The 13,965-nt window shown below is 33.5% G+C and overlaps 1 protein-coding gene across 1 annotated transcript in view; it reads left to right on the top strand.

Moving 5' to 3' along the window:
- The window catches only part of LOC122618021 (protein argonaute-3-like), a 29,633-nt gene extending 17,093 nt beyond the window's left edge, over window positions 1-12,540 (top strand). Inside the window, exon 5 of the mRNA XM_043794142.1 lies at window positions 12,524-12,540. Coding sequence (XP_043650077.1) covers window positions 12,524-12,540 — 17 coding nt within the window. The remainder of the gene's footprint in view (window positions 1-12,523) is intronic.
- The last annotated feature ends 1,425 nt before the right edge of the window (window positions 12,541-13,965 follow it).

Raw genomic sequence — 13,965 nt, 5'->3', positions numbered from 1 at the left:
TTGTGTTTTGTAGTATTTGATTCCTCTATTTCGATTAGTAATTTTGTAATGGTCATCATCTATTTTTTCATTTTTATTATTTTTTAAATGGATTATCTAATTTACCCTTTTGAATTGGACCTTTTCTGTATTTAGTGTCAATAATATTAAATTCCTGTCGATCGTCATTTATTTTATCTATTTTATACCCGTTACTCGTAGAGTAAAAGGGTATACTAGATTCGTTGAAAAGTATGTAACAGGCAGAAGGAAGCGTTTCCGACCATATAAAGTATATATATTCTTGATCAGGATCCATAGCCGAGTCGATCTGGCCATGTCCGTCTGTCCGTCCGTCTGTCTGTCCGTATGAACGTCGAGATCTCAGGAACTACAAAAGGTAGAAAGTTGAGATTAAGCATACTGACTCCTGAGACATAGACGCAGAGCAAGTTTGTCGATTCATGTTGCCACGCCCACTCTAACGCCCACAAACCGCGCAAAACTGCCACGCCCACACTTTTGAAAAATGTTTTGATATTTTTTCATTTTTGTATTAGTCTTATAAATTTCTATCGATTTGCCAAAAAACTTTTTGTGACGCCCACTTTAACACCCACAAACCGCCCAAAGCTGCCACGCCCACACTTCGAAAAATGTTTTGATATTTTTTCATTTTTGAATTAGTCTTGAAAATTTCTATCGATTTGCCAAAAAACTTTTTGCCACGCCCACTCTAGCGCCCACAAACCGCCAAAAACTGTCAGTGCTGAAGACTCCTTCGCACTTTCACTAGCTGAGTAACGGGTATCAGATAGTCGGGGAACTCGACTATAGCGTTCTCTCTTGTTCTATCTTTAATTTTTGAATGTTTAATATCGGATGACCAGCGTATAAAAAAATTTGAGCAGGTGTTTGTCCAGTTGTGTCATGTTTAATTTTATGGTTGTATGTGTAAAGGATTGTTTCTATCTTGCCTAATTTTACTTCTTCATCATCAGATAATTTGAATTTACGGATTTTTTCATTTATTGTCTTATGTAATCTTTCGACGTCTGCTACTCCGTTTTTTGCCGTATTGAGTTGCAATTCGATTCCTTCGGATTCGAGCCATCGCTTTAGAGTCAAGCTAGAGAAAGCTCCTTCTCTGTCTGCCTTTAGTAATTTGGGCTTAACTAACTGATTAAAAATGCGCATTAATGCGTTTCTGCATTCTATTCAGTCCTTTGTTTTAATTTGCTCGAGTGTAGCGAATTTAGATAAAATATCAATGCAACTGATGTAATGTTTTCCCTCAGATGAATAAATATCTACCATAAATTTGTCTCGACAATGTTGTAATTTTAAAAGGCATTTTAGTGTTTCTATGTTCTGTTTTAGCCAAATTGCATATGTTGCATTCGTTTATTATATTCTGAATTAGTAGTTGACTATTTGGAAAGAAGTGATTTTCTTTAAATAATTTTGTCATTTTCTGAATGTAAAAGTTTTTCATGTGATTAAAGTATGATTTCTTTAAATTCGGCGTATGAACCAACATAATTTAATAGGAAGAGACTGCGAATTACTTTAGTGTAGGTGGTATTAATAATTTCTCTGTGTGCTCTTTGGATAATTTCAAAATCTACATCGCTCTCAATATAAATGGTTATGTTTCTATGAATAAAACAAGAGAGAACGCTATAGTCGAGTTCCCCGACTATCTGATACCCGTTACTCAGCTAGTGGAAGTGCGAAGGCGAGTCTTCAACACTGACAGTTTTTTTCGGTTTGAGGGCGTTAGAGTGGGCGTGGCAAAAAGTTTTTGGCAAATCGATAGAAATTTACAAGTCTAATACAAAAATGAAAAAATATCAAACATTTTTCAAAAGTGTGGGCGTGGCAGTTTTGGGCGGTTTGTGGGCGTTAGACTGGGCGTGGCAAAAAGTTTTTTGGCAAATCGATAGAAATTACAAGACTAATACAAAATGAAAAATATCAAAACATTTTTCAAAAGTGTGGGCGTGGCAGTTTTGGGCGGTTTGTGGGCGTTAGAGTGGGCGTGTCAACATGAATCAACAAACTTGCGCTGCGTCTATGTCTCTGGAGTCCGTATCTTTAATCTCAACTTTCTAGCTTTGTAGTTCCTGAGATCTCGACGTTCATACGGACAGACAGACGGACGGACAGACGGACGGACAGACGGACATGGCCAGATCGACTCGGCTACTGATCCTGATCAAGAATATATATACTTTATATGGTCGGAAACGCTTCCTTCTGCCTGTTACGTACTTTTCAACGAATCTAGTATACCTTTTACTCTACGAGTAACGCGTATAATGATCAAGTAAAATTTGTTTAGCCCTTTCGAATTGAATTGTGGTATTGGAGTTACCGAATATTGTTGAATTCTCTATTTTATTTTTATCGGATTTTATAAAATGATTTATTTTTTATTAGTTAATTGGTTTTTCTGTTAAATGAATGAGATTGCTATTGTCTTCTTCTGCACTATGTAGAGTTACTTCGCTATGATGATTTTCTTCAATTTTAATTCTTGATAATGCGTCAGCAACTGAATTTTCCTTCAATTTAATATAATCGATTTTAAATTGGTATTCGTTTAATTTAGCTCTCCATCTTTGTAACTTAGCATTCGGTTCCTTTGAGGTATGTAGCCATCTAGGAGGTTGATGATCACTAGCAACGAGAAAGTGTCGTCCTAGTAAATAATGTCGAAAAGTTTTAGTGGCCCAAACTATGGCTAGTAATTCCTTTTCGATAGCACTGTAATTTAATTCGTGTTCATTAAGTGTTCTGCTAATGAAGGGTATAGGATGACCATTTTGAGAATGTACTGCCCCAAGGGCTAAATTACTGGCATCTGTGGTTAAAATAACATTTTTTTCGAAATCGGGAAGTTGGAGAATCGGTTCTCTAATTATTAGAGCTTTAAGTTTTTTGAATGCTTCTAGTCAAGATTTTGTACGTCTATTTTTGCTCCTTTTTTTAAAAATTTGGTCATTGGTTTTGCTATGTCTGCGTAATTTGGGATAAATTTACGGTAATAACCGGTTAATCCAAGGAAAGCCCTGATCTCTTTTACTATGGCTTTAACTTTTACAGGGTTTGGTTTTATACCGTTAGGAGTAACGATATGACCAAGAAAATTAGCTTCTTTTTTTAAAAATTCGCATTTATCTAATTGCAATTTTAAATTGGCTTCAGCAAGTTTTGAAAAAACTAATTGTATTGAATTTAAATGCTCGGTAAGAGATGTTGAAAAAATTATAATATCATCCAGATACACTAAACAGTGTATGTTAAGCAACGGTCGAAGGATGTTATTCATGCACCTTTGAAAAGTAGCGGGTGCTTTTCTAAGGCCAAATGGCATTCGAAGGTATTCGTAATGACCGCTTTTGGTGAAAAATGCAGTTTTAGATATTGATTGTGGGTCCATTTCGATTCGATGAAACCCTTTTGCCAAATCTATAGTTGTAAAATATTGACATTTTCCTAATTTACCAAGGATTTTGTCCATGTTCGGTATTGGATATCTGTCGGGAATAGTTATTTCATTGATTTTTCTGTATTCAATTACTACTCTATATTTAATTTTACCAGAAGCATCCGTTTTTTTTGGTACTACCCAGGTAGGACTATTGTATGGTGAATTACTTTCTCTAATTAAACCCTGATTAAGCATTTCCTGTACTTGGTTTTCGACTTCAATTTCGTGCGTTTGAGCAAGTGGGTACTGTTTTGAATAAATTGGGGAGTTATGTGTTGTGTTTAATACGTGTTTAATGGTATTTGTAAATGTTAGCTTGTCTCCTTCTTTATGTTGAAGACTTTTAAATTTATTTAATAAACCTTTCAACTTTAAGATTTCCTCCTGATTTAGATGATCTAATCGAAACAGTGAAAAATCTATTTTATTTATTGATTCCTGAATTTTTAATTGGTTCTGGTGTCTTTTGAATGTAAAAATTTTGGTTTCTTCCTGATTCTGAAGTAATTAATTTGTATGTTTTATCGAAAAGGGTAACTGTAGAAGTTTTGTAATTTATAAATGATTGCGCAGTTTTCAACAATTTTCTGCCAATTAACATATCGTAATTATTAGAAAAATTGTGTACATAAAATGGTTTATTTGTTTAAAATTTTATTTGTTCTTTATAAATTCCCTCATTTTGTGCAATAGTAATTAAAGATCTTAAGTCTGCAATATCATGATGAGCCAAAATAGTAAATAATTGTATTGGTAGTTTTCTTATTAGTATTTTGATAGAGTCTTCATAGACTGAACATAAATTAAAAAATCCTAATGGTTATCTTCCAGGTGTAATTCGAAATCAGCAATTGACGTCGTCTTTCTGCTTCTTCGCAGAATGCTCTTAGGTTTCCTCTGTAAGGTGTCTCCCGGAAGTTCTCCAGTAGTTTGTAGTTCGGTGTTTGGGGTTTAAATTCTGCGATGAGTCTAGATTTGAGGGTGGGAAGCCCAAAGATCTTGTTACTTGGCCGTCCAAGTTTCTTTCGATGGCTCCAAGTAGGATCCTCTGTTGTCGCACATCACTAGTTGGGTAGAGTGAAATTACGTAGTCCACTCTGCTGACAAAGGTGTAGAGGGTTTCTGAATCTCCTTTGAATGGCATGACATCTTTTAGTTGCCGACGGGCTTCGGCAAGGTTGTTATCGCTCAGTACCACTATTTGGGGTGCGGCAATATTTGGTTGCGACATTGTTATTGTAAATTTTAATTTTGTTTAAGTACACAACAAAAAATATTTATTTTTTTTTATTTATGTATTTATTTTTTTGTTTTTATTTATGTATTAATTTTTTTGTTTTGTTTTTACTTATTGAAGTATAAAGGTTGTTTAAATTAAATTTAAATTGGTTTATTGTAACTTTTTAAGTTTGTTTCAGTACACAAAAATAATATTTATTTGGTTTATTTTTATTTTTTTGTTTTTATTTTGTGGTTAATAGGAATATGTGAAATGAGTAATAGTTCGTTATTTTTTTATCAATCCAAGTTGATGTTTTGATTCAAAGTATATTCTGGCTGTTAATGCTTTCTAACTTGTCGTAAATGAGTAATTTTGGGTTAAAAAGACCAAGACGTGAAAGTTGCATGCCCATTTCTATGTCTTCTATGTATTCAATAAATTGCGTGAGCTCATAGACGAGTGTGTCAATATTATTGCGATTATTTTCGTAGTTGGTGAGTTTCTGCAGTCCTTCATTCACAAATTTTACGAAATCATTTAATTTATGAACTTGAATTGAATTTCTGCAATTAGATCTATTTTTTGTTTGTTAATTTTTACTCTATCATTTTCATCAAGTGTGCCAAAAAGAAAGTTAAAAGATGAACCAAATAGTCCACGTTTTTGCCTAATTTGTTGATGAATAGTTAAAACATTTAATTCTTTCAATAGTTTGTTGTACAAATATTTCATTTTAGGTGAGTCTGATATTTTGTTACCAAAAAGATTTTGTGATTGCATTGATTTCCGTTAAGTTAATTCTTAGACAGTGATGTTCATATGCTAGCGGTATTTAAATTGGATTACTTGAAAAGAGTAAATAGCCAAGGTCGGAATCTGGTTTGGTTATTTGAATTTGTTGAGTATGGCCCGTGGTGAATAATAGAAGCAACATCATTATACACAAGGATCCTGTGGAGGTTAAACGGTATTAGTTTTTTTTGTTTCTTAAATTGTGTTTTGTAGTATTTGATTTCTCTATTTCGATTAGTAATTTTGTAATGGTCATCATCTATTTTTTCATTTTTATTATTTTTTAAATGGATTTTCTAATTTACCCTTTTGAATTGGACCTTTTCTGTATTTAGTGTCAATAATATTAAATTCCTGTCGATCGTCATTTATTTTATCTATTTTATACCCGTTACTCGTAGAGTAAAAGGGTATACTAGATTCGTTGAAAAGTATGTAACAGGCAGAAGGAAGCGTTTCCGACCATATAAAGTATATATATTCTTGATCAGGATCCATAGCCGAGTCGATCTGGCCATGTCCGTCTGTCCGTCCGTCTGTCTGTCCGTATGAACGTCGAGATCTCAGGAACTACAAAAGGTAGAAAGTTGAGATTAAGCATACTGACAGCAGTGAGCATTGTGACGCCCACTTTAACACCCACAAACCGCCCAAAGCTGCCACGCCCACACTTCGAAAAATGTTTTTCGAACCGCAGTTTTGGGCGGTTTGTGGGCGTTAGACTGGGCGTGGCAAAAAGTTTTTTGGCAAATCGATAGAATTTACAAGACTAATACAAAAATGAAAAAATATCAAAACATTTTTCAAAAGTGTGGGCGTGGCAGTTTTGGGCGGTTTGTGGGCGTTAGAGTGGGCGTGTCAACATGAATCAACAAACTTGCGCTGCGTCTATGTCTCTGGAGTCCGTATCTTTAATCTCAACTTTCTAGCTTTTGTAGTTCCTGAGATCTCGACGTTCATACGGACAGACAGACGGACGGACAGACGGACGGACAGACGGACGGACAGACGGACATGGCCAGATCGACTCGGCTACTGATCCTGATCAAGAATATATATACTTTATATGGTCGGAAACGCTTCCTTCTGCCTGTTACGTACTTTTCAACGAATCTAGTATACCCTTTTACTCTACGAGTAACGCGTATAATGATCAAGTAAAATTTGTTTAGCCCTTTCGAATTGAATTGTGGTATTGGAGTTACCGAATATTGTTGAATTCTCTATTTTATTTTTATCGGATTTTATAAAATGATTTGTTTTTTATTAGTTAATTGGTTTTTCTGTTAAATGAATGAGATTGCTATTGTCTTCTTCTGCACTATGTAGAGTTACTTCGCTATAATGATTTTCTTCAATTTTAATTCTTGATAATGCGTCAGCAACTGAATTTTCCTTCAATTTAATATAATCGATTTTAAATTGGTATTCGTTTAATTTAGCTCTCCATCTTTGTAACTTAGCATTCGTTCCTTTGAGGTATGTAGCCATCTAGGAGGTTGATGATCACTAGCAACGAGAAAGTGTCGTCCTAGTAAATAATGTCGAAAAGTTTTAGTGGCCCAAACTATGGCTAGTAATTCCTTTTCGATAGCACTGTAATTTAATTCGTGTTCATTAAGTGTTCTGCTAATGAAGGGTATAGGATGACCATTTTGAGAATGTACTGCCCCAAGGGCTAAATTACTGGCATCTGTGGTTAAAATAAATTTTTTTTCGAAATCGGGAAGTTGGAGAATCGGTTCTCTAATTATTAGAGCTTTAAGTTTTTTGAATGCTTCTAGTCAAGATTTTGTACGTCTATTTTTGCTCCTTTTTTTAAAAATTTGGTCATTGGTTTTGCTATGTCTGCGTAATTTGGGATAAATTTACGGTAATAACCGGTTAATCCAAGGAAAGCCCTGATCTCTTTTACTATGGCTTTAACTTTTACAGGGTTTGGTTTTATACCGTTAGGAGTAACGATATGACCAAGAAAATTAGCTTCTTTTTTTAAAAATTCGCATTTATCTAATTGCAATTTTAAATTGGCTTCAGCAAGTTTTGAAAAAACTAATTGTATTGAATTTAAATGCTCGGTAAGAGATGTTGAAAAAATTATAATATCATCCAGATACACTAAACAGTGTATGTTAAGCAACGGTCGAAGGATGTTATTCATGCACCTTTGAAAAGTAGCGGGTGCTTTTCTAAGGCCAAATGGCATTCGAAGGTATTCGTAATGACCGCTTTTGGTGAAAAATGCAGTTTTAGATATTGATTGTGGGTCCATTTCGATTCGATGAAACCCTTTTGCCAAATCTATAGTTGTAAAATATTGACATTTTCCTAATTTACCAAGGATTTTGTCCATGTTCGGTATTGGATATCTGTCGGGAATAGTTATTTCATTGATTTTTCTGTATTCAATTACTACTCTATATTTAATTTTACCAGAAGCATCCGTTTTTTTTGGTACTACCCAGGTAGGACTATTGTATGGTGAATTACTTTCTCTAATTAAACCCTGATTAAGCATTTCCTGTACTTGGTTTTCGACTTCAATTTCGTGCGTTTGAGCAAGTGGGTACTGTTTTGAATAAATTGGGGAGTTATGTGTTGTGTTTAATACGTGTTTAATGGTATTTGTAAATGTTAGCTTGTCTCCTTCTTTATGTTGAAGACTTTTAAATTTATTTAATAAACCTTTCAACTTTAAGATTTCCTCCTGATTTAGATGATCTAATCGAAACAGTGAAAAATCTATTTTATTTATTGATTCCTGAATTTTTAATTGGTTCTGGTGTCTTTTGAATGTAAAAATTTTGGTTTCTTCCTGATTCTGAAGTAATTAATTTGTATGTTTTATCGAAAAGGGTAACTGTAGAAGTTTTGTAATTTATAAATGATTGCGCAGTTTTCAACAATTTTCTGCCAATTAACATATCGTAATTATTAGAAAAATTGTGTACATAAAATGGTTTATTTGTTTAAAATTTTATTTGTTCTTTATAAATTCCCTCATTTTGTGCAATAGTAATTAAAGATCTTAAGTCTGCAATATCATGATGAGCCAAAATAGTAAATAATTGTATTGGTAGTTTTCTTATTAGTATTTTGATAGAGTCTCTAATAGACTGAACATAAATTAAAAAATCCTAATGGTTATCTTCCAGGTGTAATTTCGAAATCAGCAATTGACGTCGTCTTTCTGCTTCTTCGCAGAATGCTCTTAGGTTTCCTCTGTAAGGTGTCTCCCGGAAGTTCTCCAGTAGTTTGTAGTTCGGTGTTTGGGGTTTAAATTCTGCGATGAGTCTAGATTTGAGGGTGGGAAGCCCCAAAGATCTTGTTACTTGGCCGTCCAAGTTTCTTTCGATGGCTCCAAGTAGGATCCTCTGTTGTCGCACATCACTAGTTGGGTAGAGTGAAATTACGTAGTCCACTCTGCTGACAAAGGTGTAGAGGGTTTCTGAATCTCCTTTGAATGGCATGACATCTTTTAGTTGCCGACGGGCTTCGGCAAGGTTGTTATCGCTCAGTACCACTATTTGGGGTGCGGCAATATTTGGTTGCGACATTGTTATTGTAAATTTTAATTTTGTTTAAGTACACAACAAAAAATATTTATTTTTTTTTTATTTATGTATTTATTTTTTTGTTTTTATTTATGTATTAATTTTTTTGTTTTGTTTTTACTTATTGAAGTATAAAGGTTGTTTAAATTAAATTTAAATTGGTTTATTGTAACTTTTTAAGTTTGTTTCAGTACACAAAAATAATATTTATTTGGTTTATTTTTATTTTTTTTGTTTTTATTTTGTGGTTAATAGGAATATGTGAAATGAGTAATAGTTCGTTATTTGTTTTATCAATCCAAGTTGATGTTTTGATTCAAAGTATATTCTGGCTGTTAATGCTTTCTAACTTGTCGTAAATGAGTAATTTTGGGTTAAAAAGACCAAGACGTGAAAGTTGCATGCCCATTTCTATGTCTTCTATGTATTCAATAAATTGCGTGAGCTCATAGACGAGTGTGTCAATATTATTGCGATTATTTTCGTAGTTGGTGAGTTTCTGCAGTCCTTCATTCACAAATTTTACGAAATCATTTAATTTATGAACTTGAATTGAATTTTCTGCAATTAGATCTATTTTTGTTTGTTAATTTTTACTCTATCATTTTCATCAAGTGTGCCAAAAAGAAAGTTAAAAGATGAACCAAATAGTCCACGTTTTTGCCTAATTTGTTGATGAATAGTTAAAACATTTAATTCTTTCAATAGTTTGTTGTACAAATATTTCATTTTAGGTGAGTCTGATATTTTGTTACCAAAAGATTTTGTGATTGCATTGATTTCCGTTAAGTTAATTCTTAGACAGTGATGTTCATATGCTAGCGGTATTTAAATTGGATTACTTGAAAAGAGTAAATAGCCAAGGTCGGAATCTGGTTTGGTTATTTGAATTTGTTGAGTATGGCCCGTGGTGAATAATAGAAGCAACATCATTATACACAAGGATCCTGTGGAGGTTAAACGGTATTAGTTTTTTTTTGTTTCTTAAATTGTGTTTTGTAGTATTTGATTTCTCTATTTCGATTAGTAATTTTGTAATGGTCATCATCTATTTTTTCATTTTTATTATTTTTTAAATGGATTTTCTAATTTACCCTTTTGAATTGGACCTTTTCTGTATTTAGTGTCAATAATATTAAATTCCTGTCGATCGTCATTTATTTTATCTATTTTTATACCCGTTACTCGTAGAGTAAAAGGGTATACTAGATTCGTTGAAAAGTATGTAACAGGCAGAAGGAAGCGTTTCCGACCATATAAAGTATATATATTCTTGATCAGGATCCATAGCCGAGTCGATCTGGCCATGTCCGTCTGTCCGTCCGTCTGTCTGTCCGTATGAACGTCGAGATCTCAGGAACTACAAAAGGTAGAAAGTTGAGATTAAGCATACTGACAGCAGTGAGCATTGTGACGCCCACTTTAACACCCACAAACCGCCCAAAGCTGCCACGCCCACACTTCGAAAAATGTTTTTCGAACCGCAGTTTTGGGCGGTTTGTGGGCGTTAGACTGGGCGTGGCAAAAAGTTTTTTGGCAAATCGATAGAAATTTACAAGACTAATACAAAAATGAAAAAATATCAAAACATTTTTCAAAAGTGTGGGCGTGGCAGTTTTGGGCGGTTTGTGGGCGTTAGAGTGGGCGTGTCAACATGAATCAACAAACTTGCGCTGCGTCTATGTCTCTGGAGTCCGTATCTTTAATCTCAACTTTCTAGCTTTTGTAGTTCCTGAGATCTCGACGTTCATACGGACAGACAGACGGACGGACAGACGGACGGACAGACGGACATGGCCAGATCGACTCGGCTACTGATCCTGATCAAGAATATATATACTTTATATGGTCGGAAACGCTTCCTTCTGCCTGTTACGTACTTTTCAACGAATCTAGTATACCCTTTTACTCTACGAGTAACGCGTATAATGATCAAGTAAAATTTGTTTAGCCCTTTCGAATTGAATTGTGGTATTGGAGTTACCGAATATTGTTGAATTCTCTATTTTATTTTTATCGGATTTTATAAAATGATTTGTTTTTTATTAGTTAATTGGTTTTTCTGTTAAATGAATGAGATTGCTATTGTCTTCTTCTGCACTATGTAGAGTTACTTCGCTATGATGATTTTCTTCAATTTTAATTCTTGATAATGCGTCAGCAACTGAATTTTCCTTCAATTTAATATAATCGATTTTAAATTGGTATTCGTTTAATTTAGCTCTCCATCTTTGTAACTTAGCATTCGGTTCCTTTGAGGTATGTAGCCATCTAGGAGGTTGATGATCACTAGCAACGAGAAAGTGTCGTCCTAGTAAATAATGTCGATAAGTTTTAGTGGCCCAAACTATGGCTAGTAATTCCTTTTCGATAGCACTGTAATTTAATTCGTGTTCATTAAGTGTTCTGCTAATGAAGGGTATAGGATGACCATTTTGAGAATGTACTGCCCCAAGGGCTAAATTACTGGCATCTGTGGTTAAAATAAATTTTTTTTCGAAATCGGGAAGTTGGAGAATCGGTTCTCTAATTATTAGAGCTTTAAGTTTTTTGAATGCTTCTAGTCAAGATTTTGTACGTCTATTTTTGCTCCTTTTTTTTAAAAATTTGGTCATTGGTTTTGCTATGTCTGCGTAATTTGGGATAAATTTACGGTAATAACCGGTTAATCCAAGGAAAGCCCTGATCTCTTTTACTATGGCTTTAACTTTTACAGGGTTTGGTTTTATACCGTTAGGAGTAACGATATGACCAAGAAAATTAGCTTCTTTTTTTAAAAATTCGCATTTATCTAATTGCAATTTTAAATTGGCTTCAGCAAGTTTTGAAAAAACTAATTGTATTGAATTTAAATGCTCGGTAAGAGATGTTGAAAAAATTATAATATCATCCAGATACACTAAACAGTGTATGTTAAGCAACGGTCGAAGGATGTTATTCATGCACCTTTGAAAAGTAGCGGGTGCTTTTCTAAGGCCAAATGGCATTCGAAGGTATTCGTAATGACCGCTTTTGGTGAAAAATGCAGTTTTAGATATTGATTGTGGGTCCATTTCGATTCGATGAAACCCTTTTGCCAAATCTATAGTTGTAAAATATTGACATTTTCCTAATTTACCAAGGATTTTGTCCATGTTCGGTATTGGATATCTGTCGGGAATAGTTATTTCATTGATTTTTCTGTATTCAATTACTACTCTATATTTAATTTTACCAGAAGCATCCGTTTTTTTTGGTACTACCCAGGTAGGACTATTGTATGGTGAATTACTTTCTCTAATTAAACCCTGATTAAGCATTTCCTGTACTTGGTTTTCGACTTCAATTTCGTGCGTTTGAGCAAGTGGGTACTGTTTTGAATAAATTGGGGAGTTATGTGTTGTGTTTAATACGTGTTTAATGGTATTTGTAAATGTTAGCTTGTCTCCTTCTTTATGTTGAAGACTTTTAAATTTATTTAATAAACCTTTCAACTTTAAGATTTCCTCCTGATTTAGATGATCTAATCGAAACAGTGAAAAATCTATTTTATTTATTGATTCCTGAATTTTTAATTGGTTCTGGTGTCTTTTGAATGTAAAAATTTTGGTTTCTTCCTGATTCTGAAGTAATTAATTTGTATGTTTTATCGAAAAGGGTAACTGTAGAAGTTTTGTAATTTATAAATGATTGCGCAGTTTTCAACAATTTTCTGCCAATTAACATATCGTAATTATTAGAAAAATTGTGTACATAAAATGGTTTATTTGTTTAAAATTTTATTTGTTCTTTATAAATTCCCTCATTTTGTGCAATAGTAATTAAAGATCTTAAGTCTGCAATATCATGATGAGCCAAAATAGTAAATAATTGTATTGGTAGTTTTCTTATTAGTATTTTGATAGAGTCTCTCATAGACTGAACATAAATTAAAAAATCCTAATGGTTATCTTCCAGGTGTAATTTCGAAATCAGCAATTGACGTCGTCTTTCTGCTTCTTCGCAGAATGCTCTTAGGTTTCCTCTGTAAGGTGTCTCCCGGAAGTTCTCCAGTAGTTTGTAGTTCGGTGTTTGGGGTTTAAATTCTGCGATGAGTCTAGATTTGAGGGTGGGAAGCCCCAAAGATCTTGTTACTTGGCCGTCCAAGTTTCTTTCGATGGCTCCAAGTAGGATCCTCTGTTGTCGCACATCACTAGTTGGGTAGAGTGAAATTACGTAGTCCACTCTGCTGACAAAGGTGTAGAGGGTTTCTGAATCTCCTTTGAATGGCATGACATCTTTTAGTTGCCGACGGGCTTCGGCAAGGTTGTTATCGCTCAGTACCACTATTTGGGGTGCGGCAATATTTGGTTGCGACATTGTTATTGTAAATTTTAATTTTGTTTAAGTACACAACAAAAAATATTTATTTTTTTTTTATTTATGTATTTATTTTTTTGTTTTTATTTATGTATTAATTTTTTTGTTTTGTTTTTACTTATTGAAGTATAAAGGTTGTTTAAATTAAATTTAAATTGGTTTATTGTAACTTTTTAAGTTTGTTTCAGTACACAAAAATAATATTTATTTGGTTTATTTTTATTTTTTTTGTTTTTATTTTGTGGTTAATAGGAATATGTGAAATGAGTAATAGTTCGTTATTTGTTTTATCAATCCAAGTTGATGTTTTGATTCAAAGTATATTCTGGCTGTTAATGCTTTCTAACTTGTCGTAATTGAGTAATTTTGGGTTAAAAAGACCAAGACGTGAAAGTTGCATGCCCATTTCTATGTCTTCTATGTATTCAATAAATTGCGTGAGCTCATAGACGAGTGTGTCAATATTATTGCGATTATTTTCGTAGTTGGTGAGTTTCTGCAGTCCTTCATTCACAAATTTTACGAAATCATTTAATTTATGAACTTGAATTGAATTTTCTGCAATTAGATCTATTTTTTGTTTG

The sequence above is a fragment of the Drosophila teissieri genome, chromosome 3L (assembly GCF_016746235.2).
Source record: "Drosophila teissieri strain GT53w chromosome 3L, Prin_Dtei_1.1, whole genome shotgun sequence".
Taxonomy (NCBI): domain Eukaryota; kingdom Metazoa; phylum Arthropoda; class Insecta; order Diptera; family Drosophilidae; genus Drosophila; species Drosophila teissieri.
This window is presented reverse-complemented; position numbering and strand designations above follow the sequence as displayed.